This window comes from Mchenga conophoros, linkage group LG20 (assembly GCF_057382185.1).
Source record: "Mchenga conophoros isolate Kocher_MC1m ecotype Shallow Benthic linkage group LG20, M_conophoros_male_GT1.1, whole genome shotgun sequence".
Lineage (NCBI taxonomy): Eukaryota > Metazoa > Chordata > Actinopteri > Cichliformes > Cichlidae > Mchenga > Mchenga conophoros.
This window is the reverse complement of record NC_140545.1, coordinates 10,461,130-10,480,955: the sequence shown is the minus strand read 5'-3', so window position 1 is coordinate 10,480,955 and position 19,826 is coordinate 10,461,130. Positions and strand designations below refer to the sequence as shown.

Here is a 19,826-nt window from a genome sequence, read left to right as displayed (position 1 = left end):
TTACCTTTTCAAAATAAACTATTTAAAAAAGTTTAATTCCAAACAACATATTGTAAGGATCTGTTTATTTCAGAGGCAAAACATTTACAGTAATGTGCAGAAATCCAGAAAACATCCAGTGTCTGACAGCGCTTGTAATTACTGTGGCGTTGGGAATTAAACTGACTCCAAATGTCATATTTATACAATAGTATTTGTCAAATCTTAGTTCATATAAATTACAGTCATAACGTTTTGCTCTTTATACACAAACCCATTTTATCGGAAAACACATTTACATCAGAATCTCCTTAGAGAGGAACCAGCTAGAGGAGTAACTATAAATACACATACTGCAACTGCAACAGTTTAAATTAAAACTAAGAAGTGAGATACAGAAATAAGCTGTGTTACAAACATTTCATGTGCCGCTGGATGAATTTACACTGGAATCATAATTAAAGTGGTTCATTAACAACAGCTTTCAGCTCAGTCACACTGTGCTATTGGTCACTTGTGAATTTTTACACAAAATAATTTGAAGGATGGAGACCTATACGCAAGTTAGTGCTTAGTGTATGCAAGCAGTTTTTTTTTTCAGTATTTCTAGTATAACGGTATAATCAATTATATTGCTAATTTGGGTCAAAAAAGTTTTTAAAATGATTACATGTAACGCTAAACGTCCACATTTACCACATGGATGGTTAATGTAAATGCCCGACAAGGTGAAACTGGTAGGTTTTTCAGTTCCTGGTTTTATAGGTCAACAGCTGCTCGCTGCGGCTTTGACTTCATGCAGATGTTACTAAAACAGGAGTAGATGTTTCAATGTTATGTTGTTGTGCACCAGTCATGGTGCGACTGACAAATTAGAGATGTCACCAGTGGATTCTGAACAAAAGTGGAAGTCTATGGCACAGAGGAATACACACAATATATCAGGGTTTGGCTACATATGTGGATACAGTGTAACCGGTATTAAACCCTACGACTTGTTTCATTTCTAAAATACCGTCCTGAAAGCACTTCATCACAGCATGGGTACTGCAGATCATGTCCAGATAAAAAGGTATCATCCTCTAGTAAAGAGGTAAGCATGTTTGACCAAATTCTTATCACTTTAGGGTGTAGATGGCAATAATGCGCTGTTGCACTGGTAAAAAAATCGTATATCACGTGAAGATATGAATGTGAAAAAACTGCCTGTGGTGTGTCCTGAGGCATCTCAGAAGCAGCACCCGCATCAAGCACATTTCTGATTATTAGAAGAGTGAACCTGCAGCACCCCACAGAGGCCAGGAGACAGCCCAAAGTAAGATTGTGCCCCACATGAGCCATGATAGAAAAACAGTGACAGACTTGCTTAGTGATGCTTACATTTACTACCTCTGGTGATGAACGTGCACATATTTAAACCACATTCTTCATTCTTTCCAGCCTGTAAAAATGGTACCGAATCATGCATAAAGTAATCCCCCTGTGTAGTTTACAGTCTTACGTGTGGAAAGTCTAAACTACAAATGGAAAATGAGCATTAGAAGCTTTGCACTCTCTTTCTGGAGCTAGTGTGCCAAAGGAAACTGCTAATGTCAACCACGGGGATAACAATCAAAACACGTTGGCTTGTTTTAGCACCTGCATACTTTACGGAGGTCCCACGTCCATCTAAAAAAGAAAACAATCATCCACAAGCTTCAAAATGCAACTTTAACACATGACAAGTTGCAAGTTAAAAAGAGTTAGTGCTCTCCCTTCAGTTTCTGTGTGACACATTTGATGCGGATATTTTCTCTGAGGTTGCGGAGGCGCGCGCTGCGACTTGTGATTTCCTCCACGTAGCATTTGGGGAACCAGCCCCGCTCCCCGTCTGACAGCCTGATGCCTTCCACCCAGCCTGTTGAAACACAGCAGCCCTTAGACATCAAATAAACAGCTGCGTGTTTAATGCATCCATGTTCTGTTCATTTAGGTTCAGGCTGGAGTGGTAAAAAAAAAAAACAGACTGCCCGATTCTTACCATCACTTGTAATTGTCTTGGCGTGAAGAATGTCAGCTTTTTCCAGTGTTAACTCATCGTGCTCTTGAGCCTGGTAGCTTTTGATGCACTGAACTTGCGATATATCTAATAGGAAAAGGCACGAAGCGAGAACATGAATGAGGAGGTGAATAGTGTTGCCTTAAATCTTTCTGCACTGATAGATCTCCACTGACCATCATTTTCATTGGCTTGCTCGATGTCTACGAGCGGGTCAGACGGAAACATGGCGGTGATCCATCTCTGCTTCCCGCTCCTTGGCAAACACAAAGCCGACAGGAGCGGTTAAACAACTTAACTTGTCCAGCTGTGACTGAAGCTTTTGACAAAGACATGACACTCACTCGGTGTGTGATTTGAGCAGAATCTGATGTTTGAGCTGCTGGCCTTCACACAGCTGTAGGTGGAAGATGAAGCCTGAGATCCCCTGCAGCTTCTGACTGAGATCCTTCACTTTCAACTCTCCGATTTTAGCGTGTACAAACACCATAAACTTCCATGTACTGCAAAGGACAATGGGTCATTTTAGTATAATGATCAATAGCAAGCAGTATATACAAATTCATAGATAAAACTACATCTCAGTAAGTTGTTGAACCACTAGCACCACCTACCCATTCTACTTGGTTTTGGTACTCTACAGAAGGAATGAAGCAGCAATCTTTTCCTATTTGGTGCAGGTGTAGCCTGTAATATTGGAAAAACTCCACCACTCCTCAATAAAGAGCGTTCACTACAACTTTGAAATGATTTGCAGGGATTCTTCCTTGTAAAGGGACAATCGAACCAATATTATGGCAGCAAAATGCTGCCTACAGCATAATAGAGTCACCTGATCACCTCACTGTGGGGTTAAAGGTCTGGGAAAAACACCAAATTGTCAAACTGAAACAACACCTTTAAACTAGGTAGATACCACCTTTAAGATCATCTTCTCATGCATATCTGAGCCGCTTCTGGCACTTTTACCACTTTTTAATGCTCTGCGGAAGTCCTATTATGACCCTCTGCATTTGTTCCATTTTGACACGGGATCTTAAACTTCGATGTGAAAGTGGGACGACTTTCATGCTGAGGGTGATCAGTCTTGATGAGACCAAGAGACCAAACAGCAGCTTTCAGTCAAAGAGTCCCCAGATCTCAATAATCAAAGCGGCGGGAGCACATCCTGGACTCCCCCCACCCCGACATTTATGGGGCTCTGCAACGTGAATTCATGGCCCGGGGTTAGACTGTCAACACAGACTTCTACTGCCTGAGACAGACCGGTGGAAATGACCCAAACTGGGGTCCTCGCCAGTGTGCCGCTTGCAGTTTACTGAAAATGGATGAATTTTTCTGGCCACACCTTTGGCACTTTTCATGTTATGCATCATTAGAGCAATATTTCAGCTTTTCTTTGTGTGCACACTGAATGTAACTCACTCCTTCCTCCTGGACAGCAGCAGGCAGTCATTGAACAGGTGGAGGTACACTGGCTTGGTGGGTAACTTGAGCTTTGATCCAGAGATGCTCATTGTCTGAGTGTCTACTTCCAGGAGTTCTCCGTGCTTTACCAGCCAACGTGACTGGGAAATAAGAGGAAAGATCTACAAAGAAAGGAAGCAGGCTCCGCTTTAATGAACAAAAAAAAATACAAAAATGTGATAATAAGAGGAACCTTCAAACGCTTCCCTCACCTTGCCCTCAAAGTGGATTTTCTTGTTGAGATGGATGAGTTCCTCCATCCTTTTCATCGACTGCACACTGGAGTTACATTCTTTGATGATCTAAGAAGACAAATACCAACATGGTGATTACTGTCATGTCTCACTACTGGTACTCGTCCAACTGGCTATTACAGATGATAATCACCACCTTTTTTAGCTCATTGAAAGCTTTGGTGGCGGTGTCCTCATCTCGGGAACCCGGTGTTGTCCTCTTTAAGATATTCTGAAAAGTAAAGATGGTTTTGAAGATGTTCCAAGGAGTAAACAATACTTTTGTGTGGTGATGTCGCAGGGGAAAACGAAGAGTTATCCTGTATGCAGTTCCGTATGATTGGTTTCAACTGGAATTCTGCAGTGAATGTTTAAGCGTGTACCTCCACTAGCATTTTAAGCCGCGTGATCCTCTGAAACGGGAGGATTAGGAAAGAGGTCAGAGGAAGTCTTTGGCAGATGGGGTCCTCCTCCAAGCGAGCCAGGATGCCGGGGAAACGAGGGTTTTCGTGCCTGAGAGGACAGGGCGAGAAATGTTTTATTGACTTTCAGAGAAAGTGAATCAAAATTCCAGCATCCAATTCAGCTTGAGAAAACATGCTCTTAGTCGAGATGAATCATCTGCAAGTTAAGTCATGCAGGCGTGAAAATACACCAGAGCACTCTCAGACAGCCACACAACAATCAGACTTTATGCACTGCGGTCAAGCACATGTGCAGATGTGTGCTCACGTCTCCCGGGGCTGATGTGTTTCTACACTCACAGCAAACGCTGGTATGTCTGCTCCTGGTAAGCCTGGTTGGTGACATAGGGTAAATAAACCCTTCGCAGAGACGGGCAGTGGTCCAGGACGATGTCGCACACATCGAAACGGAGAATGTCTTCTTCCAGCCTGTGCTCCAGATCCTGAAGAAATCTACAGGCAACAAGCGAGGAGAGACTCAGAGAAGGAGATGTGATACTGGAGATGTTAGCACACGCCGACCTCAGGGTAACAGAAGGACGTCAGCTGCGTGTTACTTCACCTCTCACTGACATCTTTGACTTCGGGCAGCTTGGAGAAGAGCCACTGCTTTTCCTGAGCCCCGAGGCAGTCTGCGAGCTCCGGTGATAGCATGAAGTGGTCCACTGCGATTGTCAGGCTGCGAATGTACGACGCCTCGGACGTCACCAGCTCAAACTTTGCCTGAGTTTAGATAAAAGCAGCAATTCAGCTTTATAAAGAGCAGTAAGAGTGAAATAGAGATGAAATGAGACGGAAACGTAATATTTTACTCACCTCCTGTAATTTCCTTTCTTCGTTGCTGAAGTTGTCGAGCTGCCCGCTGCTTCGAACATCAGGTATATCCTGCCACAGTGCAAAAGCAGAGCCTCGCGATGAGCGAAAGGAGCTGGATGGGGACAGATTTGATGGAGACGGGATCCCATCAGAGCCCTCCTCCCTGAGCCCCTCCTCCTCTGTGCCCGGCTCCTTCCCTTGCTGCCTCTGGATCTCTCTATTGATGGCGACGTCGCTGTATTCCTGGTACAGAATCGCTGCAAAAAGAGCAAGTTTGTTCCAGGAAAGAACAGGTAAGACTTTGTAAAGATTGTCTTACAGTTTTGGAAAAAACAAACAGTAAGTGAAGCGAACTTACAGCTGGGTAAAAACCGTGACAGTCGATTTGAACTAGGAACAGATGGATGTGTGTTCAGGTCCTCCTCTATGGATTTCTTACGCATTCTGCGAAACGATGGGAAATGAAACTCTATGTTTGATTTATTCTTTACAGATTTTAAGTAGCACTATTTTTGCTACTATTTACCCGAGCTTGGCGCTCCAGCGTTGCAAAGGCATCCCATTGTCACTGCTGGGAAAGGAAGGTGCTGGTCCCACGGGACTCTGGGGAGCGCTGTCACTGGAGCCTCCTGAGCTCCGCTGCTTTGAGTTTGACTTACCTTAGGAGAATGAAATGCAGATAGTGGATGTGAGATTTATGGCATTTATGACATGACCTTCTGAGACCTACTCTGATAGACCGCATGCAATAAAGGAGACAAAGAACTGTTGTACTTTCTTTTTCATGACTTTTTACACTAAGGATTAACCTGAGGCTTCTTTTCTGAGAACATAGGAAAAGCTATTTATCACTGTCAGTTTGTACACTCTACAGTCAGCCTGTGCTTGGTGCTTGGCAGCAATAGCAAAGTTATTAGAGATGATGATTTCATGATTGTTGCCTGAGTGGTTAGGCTTTGTTCCACTAACATTCACCCCTCGAGTTTAAAGCACAGCAGAACTTTTAATGTGGCTGAATCCTGCAGTCATTGCAGCTTGTGGTCACTCTTGCCTCTGCTCAGTAAATGCTAAATTTCTAATAGGCATTTAAGATTGAAACTTTTGGAAGAAGTAAATGAATAAACTGCCCCAAGCAGCATGCTGTGGTAGTCATCTTATTAAGTCATCTTTAATTTGTCTCACTGATCTGTTATAATCCGTTGGGCTGCTTTGGAAAACTCTTGATTGATCCATCACTGTTGTCTACTCACAGTCGGTGTTGGGGTTGAGGTTGCTGGAGCTCTGTCTGTCCCTGGAGGCTACCCGAGCAGAGAGCGACTTCCCCAGCTTCAAGGTGAAGGAGTTCTTCCTTTGCGATAGCTGAAGCCTCGATATTATCTCTGAAGCTGAGAAGCGCCGTCGTTCCTGGTCGCCTTGGCGGGTGCGTGACAAAGAGCTCCCTCCACCCGTGGCGATCGATGTGTCCATGCTGCCACTCACCTCTCCTACACATGGCATCGAGTCCTCTATTATCTGCAACGGTTCTTCGGGTAGATTAAAAATATCATCGTGACTGGTGTTTGAGAGATCCGTAGCACCGTCTGTGGATGAGGGACTTGAAATGGTCTCTAGTGAAGATATTCCGCTGAGGTCTTCCTCTAAGAAAGATGCAAAAGGTCCAGGAAAGATGTAGTCTGCTTCCAGGACTGGGCTGCTGAGCGATTCATCACTCGGACTGTCTGGGGAATAAACCTGCATCTTTCTCCCTGCGCATGAGAAAATTACTTTATTAGATGAGAAGAAAGAATGTTAAGGAGCTTTAGAGCCTAATTTGCCAAATCAAACAAAAGGTTTACACTCACGGATGGATTTCTCTTTCAGGGAAGCCTGTGATGTTCTCCTCTGAGGCTGGCAGGAGTCTGGGCCCTGAATGCCAGGACATTCTGGTGACGACGGTAGCTGAGATTCCAAGGAGTCTCTGTTTGTGTACAGAGAGGACAGAGGGAACGATAGAGGGAGGCTAAGAGCAGCGTGGAGAGGACGACATACTGTCGTGACCGTTTGTGGCTTTTCAGTTTCCTCCTGCGAACGAGTCCTGCTGCCATTTTGGCATTCAAGCTCGCCGTCACCTGCGGCGAGTGTGGGGGAGTTCGAATTCAGATTTGTTCCACGCTCGCTGTCTGTCCTGCGGCCTCTGCTGCATGTGTCATTCTGTTCGTTTAGCGTCTGTCTGCAACCATTCAGATGCTGCGAGTGTGTTGTGCACTGTGCGTGTGGTATAATGGCCGGCCTCGAGGAGCCAAAACCATTTAATTTGTGAGTCGCTGTTGGCTGTAGCTCAAAAAAGGCCAGCGTTTCCTGCTGGCACACAGCAACGTGCTTGTGGTGACACATGTGGATGAGACGTCTGTCCTCGGTGGATTCACTCAGACTCTGGGACTCTGCCGAGCCGCCCGGGATCCACATGCTGGGGGCTTCTCCTGGGCAGCGAATGGCATGAAGGTGAGGCTGGAAGTCAGGCAAAGGTGAGAACCCATACCCGGGGAGCATCGCTGAACGGGCACATGAGAGCTAAAAAAGAAGAGAGGGAAGATCACAAATTCTTATTTTCTAATTCAAATGCAAATGAGCTGCAGACTGGAACTTTGTTAATAGCTTTGGTAAACAGTGGCTCATAAGGGACTGGATAAAAAAAGGATTTAGAAAATCTACATTCAGGATTTAGAACTGCCTAAAAAATAGCATTTAATTCTGCAGTAACATCTGAAAAACATGGAGCAAACATAATTCCTCCAACCACCTTGCTGGACAGAATGACTACAGCAGCATACCACTTATCTTGCAATCGAACATGGTCGGACGCGGCTCAGTGTTTGCAGCCTGGCTTAGTGTCGCCAGAGGATTCCTAACAATCGATCGAGTGTTTCGGTGTTTTCAGTTCTAATAAGCAGCAGTCCAAATTCTGGAAGTTTGTGAAACCATTTAGATCATTTATGGATGCCGACTGTGTGGAGGTGGCACAAGAACGACCTTCTAAAACCCTTTCTTCACATTTTACAACTCGTGCAGCAGGATAAAGGCACATATACAGCTCCATGAAAAAGGACCCTGAAACTGACATGTGCAGACATGCGCGCACACGCACGCACGCACGCACATTTAAGTCTGATGCAGTGTCTTCCTGCTCTAATTAAAGGACTTTTCTCCACACAGCATTCACCCCCTGTACTTAACATCTCCACACACACGTGCACACACTGCAGCTCCAGACAGAATACCACAACAGAAGAACAGACGGAGGAAGAGATCGTCAGCACTCTCACCTTTCACCTGAGCTCTACACTCATCTGTCAGTCTGGTTGTTGTTCTGACTTCCTGTCAGCTGCTGTCTTCAGCAGGCACCTTTAGTGATTGACTATTTACAGTGAGTGTCTGCTGAAACACAGCAGCGGGTCATAAAGTTAGCTCTCCTGACAGGCTCTTTATACACACACACACACACACACCAGTGGAGCTCTGTCTCTGCTTACACTGCTTCCTGGGCAAGTAATCCTCAACTTTTGGCCTAAACACCTAGGGAAAAGAATAAGGCAGACACGAACGTACAGCACACGCACACGCACACACACACACACACACAGAGGGATATAGAGGTAGGGATTATTAAAAAATAGTTTTTATATTCAAGTCACATCCTCGCAGGAACCTAGGCATGTGGTTCTGGCATAATCACACTGCTGTCGATGGCAGCACACCAGATTCTTCTGTTTTCTTGGCAATAATAACAAAAAGTTAATTTCTTTGTCAGGTCAAGTTTTTTTTTTTAAATATATGTTCTTGTGGCTGAAGCACTTGGTTAAACTGTACGTAGCAAACAAATTTGCAAGCACTAATACCGTTTTCCACACATGCACGCTCACATTTGTGCCACATTTGTTTTCAGTCACTTCTTTTTTTTGTTCATTTTTAATAAAGATAACTACTGAATGCTCATGAAAAATATATATCTTGCAGCATAACTTGTTAGCACTGCAGGATAAAATATGTTAGCCTGCATGTTTAATTTTAAATCTATCCAGCTTCACTTGATTATTTTAAACTCCTGTAAACTCACAGAGTGCAAAAATAGTGTACTGTATGACAAACTTTTCTATCGGTATTTTTCCACAACAGCCCACACACACACACACACACACACACACACACACACACACACACACACACACACACACACACACACACACACACACAGTGCAGGCTCTCTGTAGCCAGAAATTATACCCTTTAATTTGGGGATGTTTTTTTTGTAATTTAGAGTTTAATCATCATTCTCACACTGCAAATGTTCACGAGAAGCTTACATTTTACATTAATGTATCCCATTAACCTGAGTACCTGTAATTGGCATGCGCCTAGTGTCCCTTAAGTGGATAAAAGCATACACTCGTGCTTTCACTGAGAGTATGTTTGTAATGTTGCCTGTTTGCCTGGAGAATCACGGACTGGAAATCACAGTTTACCTTCCTTTTTGTTGAGCGCAGATGTGTATGCTGTGAATATGAGGCCGTTGAAAAGCCACACCTGTTCTTGTGGCAAAGGTAGGCAGACCAGTCAATCCTATCTCTCTGTTTCTTTCTTACACACACACACACACACACACACACACACACACACACACACACACACACACACACACACACACGGTAGGCAGGCTCAAATGGTTACCTGTTCCCCGCTGCAGACAAAGGCAGCCTTTATCTGTGTACCTGGGCCAGGCCGCCCTGAGCACAGGACACCTGAGAGGGTGTGGGAACTGCTTATACTGATCCACTCATATAGTGCAGCCACTGAGCCATATAAACACATCTCGACCACTGCTGCATAATGACACCAGCTTACTGGTATCTGCATGTGATTACTGGCTGGTTATACTCTAATCCTGCTGTAGTGTATGTCAAGTATTAGCTAAACCCTCTCTACCGCTGTCGTTTATAGTGCATTGTCTAGCAAATAAGGGAAATAATCTATCCTAATGAATGAATGTTCACATAAGCCTTTAACAGCACGTTAAATGTAACATAAATCTGCGCAGCGCATTAGTTTCATCTTTTCATTTGACCAAGAGAAAGATTTAAAGAGCTGAGAATAAATCCCACTGCTGTGTTTTATCAAAACATGAAAGCATCCGATTACATGTGCTGCGCATTCCTCTCCCTGATACAATTATATCTATGCACTATTAAAATTTCAATTCCAAAGACGTGTAATTTCCCTTGTCACAGCAGGGTGTTATTTTGTGACTGTTGTGGACTTTGCTGCCAGTGTTTCCCCACCTGTAATTTCACTAGGCTGCTCTAAGACAGCGTGTCTGCATACAGAAGTTAATGAGTGGCGCTGTGGCGTGCATTTAATGCCAGCAGCCAAACGGGGAGCACTTTTAATTGTGATACGTCTCAAAATAATCCTTTAATGGGGATAAGCGCAGGAATATGAGCATAAATCTATTGCTGATTCAGCACGTCAACAGAGCCAAAACGCTGTGTAATCGCATAATTAAAGTTTGTCTGATGTTTGCTGCTGGGAGTTTAAAACAAATGGATTCATTGCTGGAGCTGTTTGTGGTTTTTGACAGTGAAGATGTACATGTCTACACTGTTTATTTTACTAATGCTAGGGTGTATAAAGGTAGCACTGCTTTAAATGGGCACGTAAGCAAATCTATCACAAACTTGTTGGTGATCAAGATATTATTCAAACATCAACATGAACCCGTCCCACGCAGCACTTACTACTGCTGTTATCTCGCTGTGATTGACCTTTGATCTACTAAAACACGGCAACCGCTGTATACATTCCCAGTTCCCACTTGGATTCAAAAGTTACCTTCTGCCATGGTGCAGCTCCACGGGATTTTTCTAACTGGCTAGCTGACAACAATAAACAGCCAAAGTAATCCAGCTATCAACACAGGCACTGTAATTTATTTTAAGTCTTTTCCACATTTGCGTCTGTAAATACTCACTAGAGAGCTGAACGCACATTAATCGCAGCCTGAAAGAAGTAACGCTGATCTGAGCCCACGAAGACTGAGCTTGTGGTCTCCAAAAGTACAAAAACTAAAGGATTTTTATTTTCAGGGATCATAAAACTAAGAAACGGTATAAGAGTAGATCTAGCCTCTTCAAAAAAAAAAAGTTTTCACTGATGCCATTTCCCTGGCCGGAAACAGACAATGTCGTCTAACATCACAAACTAGGAAAAATAAAGCGTGTTGATGATTAGTCAAGATAAAATAGATAACACTTAAAAATGTACATTATTTTAGCTCTTTGGAAATGTGTTATCTCAATATGTCAGATAAAGGCGCACCCCCCACCCCCCAACAAAAATCTCTACATTGAGTAAGACTAAAACTAGGTTTAGTAAAAAACTTTCAGTTGCTGAAATAAAAATAAAAAATCTAGTCATTTTAAAAATAACAAAAAATAGAAACTAGCTGAAATGATGATCTGCACTCACCAAACAAACTGAAAGAAAGTAAAAATACCGAGCGTTTCATCACCAGCGCGGTGAGGATCTGGTGCATTTGTGTTTGTGGGACTGGTGTCTACACGACTTTGGGTCTGCTGCTTTCACAGACTCTCATGTTTCTATCAAATGTTCTGAACAGCTTTGAATCTTCCCCCCATAAATGCGCCCCATTTTATAATAACTAAAAAAGACCAAAAATAACCCTAAAAACAATAAATAGAGATAAAGATACTTTGTCATTTAGTGACTCTCCGTCAACCAACATCAAGGGATAAAAGCGGCTTTTTAAAAAAACGACACAGACATAGTAGCAATAAAAAAAATGTTCATATGGTTATTTACAAGAATGCAAAGATTACAATAGTGTGCATTTGCTTATATAGTAAATGTTAAACAATAAATGATTAAAGCCACTGTGGAATCCAGCTTAAACTAAACTGAGCTTAAAACAAAAACACTGCCAGGCTGAATGGATAAACTAAGATAAACTAATCCTGATCATCAGGATCCAGTATAAACACTTTACTTTCCTAACCTTCAGGCCAATGCACACTTTGCTTTGCTATGATGCTGCAACCCACACAACGCTCCATAAGAGGCGCCAGTGATAAAATACAATAATTTAAGGTTTTAAGGTTGCAGCGTTACGATGCCTTATGACAGAAATATGAATAACCAGGCACAATGAAAAGATAACACACACACAGTCACACTTTTTTCCATGACTGCCCGTCCTCAGTGTGTTTGGTCAGACAGACGTGGAGTGTCCTGGCAGTGTGGTGCGACCATCTCACGTGTATGTGTGAGATCGCAGTTCAGCTCGGTCACATCGGACCACTAATTGCCAAGCAGCAGGCTAAAGAGCACAGCACTGTCTGCCGAGACAAGACGTGACATCATTCAGCGTCAGGGAAAAGCGCCTTCCTCAGCTCTCTGTTTTCTTCGAAATATTTCCATTGAGCGCTGGGACAGATGTGAAACAGCTTTCAAAATGGAAAGCATAAAGCGTCTGATGCAGTATTCTGTTGTTGCAACAGCATATTTCACAGCGTGTTCAGTTCTGATGAGATCCTACAAGCTGCTGTAGAGCAAAAAACCATGTCTAACTAGGACTAATTTGATGCAAATTATGATGCGTTGGCATACGAACAGTTAAAGGCAGCTGGGAACTTGTCGAGAAAATTTAGATCTAACAGAATATTACAGAGGTAGGCATGTTTAGCAAATGAGTAAATATCTTTGAAACCACAGCCTTTGGAGTTGTTATTAATGTTGCAATTGAACCTTGTGCTTCAGTGCAGCTACCATAGTTTTAAAAACAGCATTTTATGGATGATTATGACGGCTTAAATCATTAGAAAGTGTTTTGCTATTTATCTGTTAGTATTTTCTGATTGCTTACAGTTGATAACGCATCTATAGTGCAGTTGCACTTTCCCGGCTGATTCTTAAAATATGCATTTAATTAAGGTGAAATTAATTCAACCGCACTGATGGAAATTTGCCTCAGTTCAGGTTTATTTTGTGCACCGCTTCAAATGTGCAACACAGACACGTGTGTGGAAAATAAGGTGGTATTCATGGTGTTTCATTTTAATCTTTCAAAATTAAGCTGTGCTGAATTCTAGTGAAAGAAGTAGTCCAGGTTGACGCGCTAATCAGCATTTCTTTTGTCAGATCAAACATGTCAGCAGTTTTAAAGCAGATGGGTGAATTTTAGGTCAGGCAGTTTAGTTTCTTGGTATTCGTACTTCTTCTTCCAGCCTCCACCAGTGGCGACAGGTGAGTACCCCGGAGGCTACAGAGAAGGTTGGTAGTGGTGGTGTTAGTGGGAGGGTTACCTAAATGTTTACACATGGTGTGGGTTCTCCTAATCCTCCCCTAAAGCCTCAGGCAACTTACCCATGACCTACTGGGACACTATGAAGATGCATGCTGACAACCCAGCTAATAATCACACAAAGCTACAACTCAAAAGGTACACCTGAATGTCTGTGTGCGTGTGGCAGAGAGAGGGGCTCCCAGCCTTTAATTGAAACCGACAACATGTAGAGAGGCCCTCTCTAACCTTGTCTCGGCCAGTGGGCTTCCTGCTAGCAGAGATGAACAAACAGTGAACCCTCATTTAACAGCCTGGAAAAATGGCGACCATCTCACGCATAAACGCCAAGACTTTTGGACCTTTAACCTTTCTCCTGCCCCCCACTCCCGGCTTCACTCATCCGCCATGACAACTGCAGTCAGATAAGCTGATGCACAAGAGACACGCAGCCAGGATAGCAACGACACAAAGGAGCTATTGACAAAACTTATGGAAATAACCTGATCTAATTATGGTGCTTTGTCAGGAGTCGCAAAAGCTACCATGTAGATGGAGAGCCAAAGATCCAACAGGTTGTAAATCCAGAAAATCTGATAATGAGCACCTTCTGACAGAGGATGGTTATCAGAATGCAATGAGATTTGAAAAAAAGGAGAGCTGTTTTAGCAGGTTATGCGGAGATATGAAAAGTTAAACCCAATCAGATTAGTTAAAATTCAGCAAGCATGTCGTTTTTATAGTAAACGTTCCATTATACATATCATCAAGTCTTCAAATATCTTCTTTTTCTCCAACCACTAGATAAATGCCTTTAGATATTCATACATATTAGATTTAACTGACTCTCTTACCTGACTAGCTAATGCTAGTATCCTATATATTTTTTCTCTTTAGCTAATTTGAGCACCAATTCACAGAAGAAGTTCAGGACACTTTACACTGTACCTTAAAATATTAGCAAGAAACCCCAATGCTATATATCCAGAGGCTGATAAAACATATTCCTCCATGCTAAAAAATATTTTAAACACAGTACTCTGATACTCCTGGGTGTCTTTATTCATTACTACAAACATAAGCAAATCACTATTGTTCAGAAGGGTTAAAGAAATCTGAGCTGGCAGCAATCACTTCAGAGTGTCGGGTCAGAACACTTGCAAATGTTCAGATGTAAGAGGAACAAACAGGCAGAGTCCAGGAATAAAGTTGTCATTCTTTGTATTTCCAATTGAGAATGTGCCCGCAGCTGGGCGAGAGAGTGTGTGTGGGTGTGTATGTGTGTGGTTTGGTCTTATGAACGCACACACTGTCCGTTGTTCGGCTGCCGTTTGTCCCTGAACTAAAGTTGCGGACATGCACCCCGATGGTGCATTCAGGGGGCATAGAAAATCCCATACACAAACCTAACCCTTTTGTACAACTATAGTTTAAACTCAGTCCTACATATACTGCTCTAAATACTCAAACATCTAATCCGGATTACTCCACAGCTGAAAATAGTTCCTGACAAATGATTTGGTTTGTTGATAAAAGTTTACATTTTGTTTTCAAGTGGCACAGTGGAGCAGAGGTTGCCTCACAGCAAGAAGCTCCTGAGTTCGACAACCATTTGACTGGGTCTTTGTGTGCATGTTCTCCCCGTGTCTGTGTGGTCAGACTGGCGACCTTGTAGGTGTACCCTCCCTCTCACCCAGTGGTAGCTGGGGGAGGCTCCAGCCTGTCACAAACCACATCCTTTCAATTTATTACTCTGGGTTGTTTTGTTATGTTATGTTTCTTTTTTTGTTTTTTGTTTTTAGCCCAGAAGAGTTCTAATAACTGACTGCCATTCATGCAACTGCATTGGTTTCATTTTAGTTTATGGCTTACATCTGTCTGCTGAACAGGAGGATGGGGGGTTTGTTAGTTCTTCAACTGTCAATCAGAGCACTTTGATTCCTAATCTGATCTTTTGCCACGAGCTCTCGAGAGTTTGACCTACTTTACACCAAACTGCTGCTGCATCTCTCGCATTCATCAGCTCCTGTGTTTGCACACACGCTCTCTGTTGCACTTTTAACTACAGTATCTCTCAGCACCGAGCCCTACCCATGCTCCTCGATTTTATCATGCGGACAGGCACGGACAAGCTATAAGTTGTTTTGAAATGTGATCAGGCAAAAGTGGAGCACGCCTGATGAGATGACCATTCAGAAATGATTCGTGTTTAGCTGAGAGCTAAAGCTGTAAACTATTCAAAACCAAACTGTGAATACGAGCAGCATCGAGGGGATTAGTGGGTGTGAAAGAGAGCTGAATGGCCTTTAAATTGGGAAAGAAGACATGCTGCAGATGAATGTGAAAGCAACACCTGGTTTATGTTTTTTTTCCTGAAGAGCACAGATGTGCAGAAAACATTTTAATGAAGGGCACTGCTTCCAAACCCAAGAATGCATTATCGTGCACGAGCCCAAATGTGAACACACGATGCGTCTCACTGGCCAAGTCAATAACCTGGGGCTACAGTCTTAGACAGGTGTGCAGCAACGCAGTCAGGGCAGTGCTCTGTACACATCGCCCCTGGGTTTAGATTTCAAAATTCTGTTGGTTTTAACCTTTGTATATGGGCCAAAAAGCCCTCTGACAGAGCCATGGACTGCTGCCTAAAAAGTAAAAAGTTTATGTTTTCAAAGCGAGGCTGGAGCCTCCTGCTTGCCTCAGAAAAAAACGTTTCTAAATACAAATCAAAGCCAATTCCTTGCTTATCATTATTAACTGAGTGCAGAGGCTTTTAACTCAGTAGGTGGCCTGTTTCAGAGTACAGGTTTTGAAGACAAGTTCACGTCCAACTTGAGAGGCGCCCTACCCCCAGATGATACGCAGGAGACACTTTTCCACATTCCCCGGATGACTCGGCACACTCATTCCTCTGAAATTGACCGCTAAGCTGAGGCAGGAGACAAACAAAGAAACTCGAAATCACACAAGCAGGAGCAAAAGGCTGCTATTATGGGCTGTTAACACTGCTGCTATTTAGGCCACAAGCCAAAAAAAAAAAAGGAACATGACCAAGTAAGTTTAAAATATCAGTGTCACTCATGGTTAAATGACAGGTTGCTCTCAGTCAGTGCTGCTTAGTGATCTTAGCCTAGTTTTTAAGGAAAACAGGTGAGTGAGGAAACCAGAGCAGAGGCACTTATGACAATGTTTGTGAACATCTATAAATCCCATGAGGTAAACAGGGAAGCAGTTGCATGCAAGGTTAGCAGGGATAGGTGAGGTGGGAGGATCGAGAGGTGTGGCATCCAGGATTGCTTTCCTAAACTTTGCACACACCTACACAAACATGTGCACATGCACACACAGACATACACACACACTCAGACAGCCAGTGTCTGAGTGGCAGGTGATGGGGCAGGTGCTCTGCAGACATGCAGTTGTGTGGGGGAGGAAGTGTTGGGGAAAGGCAGGGCTCCTGCGGCAAGCAAAGTTATAAATCTGTGATATCAGCAGGCGTGCAGGGTGAAATCAGAACTTCAGTCATTTGCTGGGAGACCAAAAAATGTAGTCAGAAAGAAAAACAAGTCAGTCATCAAACATCTTTCTTTCCCTCCAATGAGAAAAAAGATAGATAGATTATCAGAGAGACGATCTCCAGCCTGTAATAAAGTGTAGTAAAACAGTCCAAGGTCCTGATTTACACTTTCTGCCCGTATGATGTGCATATGGCTCATTCGAGACAAACACACCGCAGTAAATCAGATAATCCACAAAACCGCTCACAACTATCTAATTGTGCTCCAGTCAAAATATGAATTTCCAGACTATCCATACACATCATCATCGTCGTCATCGCCATCATCATCGGCAGCCGTCAACTCACATGACAACGCACTTAGTCATCAGGATAGCAGAAAGAGGGCCAGCCATCACCTGGGATTTTGCTGATGATAGTAGAAAGACATTCAGAACAAGTCAGAGTGTTCTCTCTCAGTGGGTGAGCGAGAGAAACACAGCAGCTTCCAGCTATTAAATGTCATCGGTGCATTACTGTTTTATTCACTGATGAAGCGGCGTCAGCAATTTGGCCAGTTTGGGGCTTTTGAATAAGCCCTTCGTGTCACATATGCAGATGAAGGCATTAATTAATACAAGCACTCACACGTTTCGAAGCACACGGAGCCAGAAAAGGGAAGGGTTAGTAACAAGCTCTTAGCCAGGAGCCACAAACACAGAGGTGGATTTGAGTATTATGCTAAAATCTAACAAGGAGGAGAACTGAGCAGCGTGTTTGAGCTGAAGTGCCAAGTTTCAGCCCTGTGTAGTTTTTAACAACCCTTCATCCAGCATATTCCAGACATGCACTTACCTGCCCCACTCTGCAACAACTCACTGCTCCACTGTAACCATCACATTCAAGGCTCACCTTAGTCTACACTGCCTAGGGAGCAGCTGGAAACATTACAGATGCAAGAAGCAGCTTCTTCCAAGAGAATACATTAAAGCAGAAGCTAATAATCTCACTGGCAGGATACATGCATCAATTTGAGTTGGGTAACTTGACTATCTGAAGACTTTGCCTAAGCGGGGAAGCCAGCACAATGGTTAAGCTATTAACTTGATTCTACCACACACATGGCTTTAAAGAATGTGTTCAAATGGACGCCTTTTGTTGGTAGACAATACACCTGATAACCCGTCTCATGACTGTGCTTCCTGTATCCAGCTGAGAGTTTATAAGCTGTCATATTTATGCAATGCACCTGACGAGCTGCACAGCACTACTTTCCTCAAGTGTATCACACAAAGCACAGCCTGCACTCTCGGGCAACTCAACTTCCACTCACAGCAGCCGTCTGATATCAGAGACAAGATGGAATGTGTGTGTTGGTTTCATGACTTAATTTGTTATTTCAGAGTTATTGCTGGTGTATGTTTAGTACTGTACCTCAGTGGCGTTAGCAGCCTAATGTGTGTGCTGGATGGAGTTCAGCAGCAGTGTGTGAATCCAGGCCATCCCAGGGTCAGACTGGACTCTGTTATCCATTGCTGCCTTGTGTTCCTCCCGGCTTCTCTCCTCCCTCGTCCTCCCTGTAGCTTTAGACACAGCCTGGACTTTTATAAACTGCACTCCTCCGCTCGGATCTTCTCCTTGTTCTTGTTCCCCTCTCCAGAAAAACAAAAACAGGTTGAGAAAAAACAGCCACCGCTTGCTGCACTCAGAGCTACTTGCAATGCAGATCCCCTCTCTAAGCTCTTCTGCTCTCCCTTCCCTCTGCTTTTCCCTCTCTCTCTCCCTCTCTCTCCCTCTCTCTCCCTCCCTCTCCCTCCCTCTCCCTCTCTCACACACACAGCTACTGTTAGGGAAGTGCTGTCTTATTTTCTCTTATTCTCCTCCCCTTCTCTTGCCCGTTCTATAAAACTGATAGTTATTTAGTTTGCCATTTCAGCACCTGCCCTGAGATTGAAAGGGAACATAAATTGGAAGGATAAGGTTGCACTTCTATGGAAGTGTTGAACCACTAAAAACTCTGAATGTGAGGGCAGTGGGGTATCTACTTTATCAGAAAAGTGATTACTTTTGTGTGTGCATGCATTGGGAACCATCCTAATGTGTGAGATTTGCACATGGGGATTGAAAGGCAGAGATTTGCATGTTGGATTTTGTGCGTGCAGCTCCATTGCTAGAAATGCCTCTGGCTGCGGGAGCGAGCGCACGCCTGCATGCAGCTTTCACCAAATGTCAGACTCCGAGATGGAAACGGAGAGAAGCTGCAAAGGAACGCTTGAACCGTTTATAGAGGGATCAGCAATGTTCAACAACCAAACATGAAAAAGAATGGCAGTTGTGAGTTGGGTTAACTCGGGACATTGGTGTACTAATCAGTGGGAGTACGAGTACGACTAATAGTGTGTGTGTGTATGTATACATACGTATACATGTGTGTATATGTATACACACATGTATATACATATATATATATGTATGTATATATATATATATATATATATATATATATATATATACACACACACACATATGTATGTATATATATATATACACACATATGTATGTATATATATATATGTATATATATATATATATAAAAAACACCCAGCACGCCCCTGCGGGCGGTTTATCCTTCAAGCTCGGGTCCTCTACCAGAGGCCTGGGAGCTTGAGGGTCCTGCGCAGTATCTTAGCTGTTCCCAGGACTGCGCTCTTCTGGACAGAGATCTCCGAGGTTGTTCCCGGGATCTGCTGGAGCCACTCGCCTAGCTTGGGAGTCACCGCACCTAGTGCTCCGATTACCACGGGGACCACCGTTACCTTCACCCGCCACATCCTCTCGAGCTCTTCTCTGAGCCCTTGGTATTTCTCCAGCTTCTCGTGTTCCTTCTTCCTGATATTGCTGTCATTCGGAACTGCTACATCGATCACTACGGCCGTCTTCTTCTGTTTGTCTACCACCACTATGTCCGGTTGGTTAGCCACCACCATTTTGTCCGTCTATATCT

General features: G+C 43.5%; 1 protein-coding gene across 1 annotated transcript; it reads right to left on the bottom strand.

Moving 5' to 3' along the window:
- Positions 1 to 58: 58 nt before the first annotated feature.
- On the bottom strand, positions 59 to 18,596 carry arhgef19 (Rho guanine nucleotide exchange factor (GEF) 19). Its single transcript, XM_085260487.1, has 16 exons — positions 18,257 to 18,596; positions 6,839 to 7,547; positions 6,248 to 6,742; positions 5,524 to 5,656; positions 5,356 to 5,441; positions 4,998 to 5,254; positions 4,744 to 4,904; positions 4,482 to 4,634; positions 4,101 to 4,230; positions 3,875 to 3,949; positions 3,697 to 3,786; positions 3,443 to 3,606; positions 2,362 to 2,520; positions 2,194 to 2,273; positions 2,000 to 2,104; positions 59 to 1,876 (listed from the first exon to the last, which is right to left on the bottom strand). The coding sequence occupies exons 2-16, from the start codon at positions 7,524 to 7,526 to the stop codon at positions 1,722 to 1,724; spliced, it is 2,931 nt and encodes a 976-aa protein (XP_085116613.1). The 5' UTR covers positions 7,527 to 7,547; positions 18,257 to 18,596; the 3' UTR covers positions 59 to 1,721.
- Positions 18,597 to 19,826: the final 1,230 nt, after the last annotated feature.

What these genes read in the sequence shown, in the direction of transcription:
- arhgef19 (XM_085260487.1), bottom strand. Translation starts at nt 7,526, where the DNA reads ATGCTCCCCGGGTATGGGTTCTCACCTTTGCCTGACTTCCAGCCTCAC. An exon ending in GTCACGGTTTTTACCCAGCT is followed by an intron (nt 5,255 to 5,355) that starts GTAAGTTCGCTT and finishes CTCTTTTTGCAG; the next exon opens with CGATTCTGTACCAGGAATAC. An exon ending in CTGCTGTCCAGGAGGAAGGA is followed by an intron (nt 2,521 to 3,442) that starts GTGAGTTACATT and finishes TGTCCTTTGCAG; the next exon opens with TACATGGAAGTTTATGGTGT.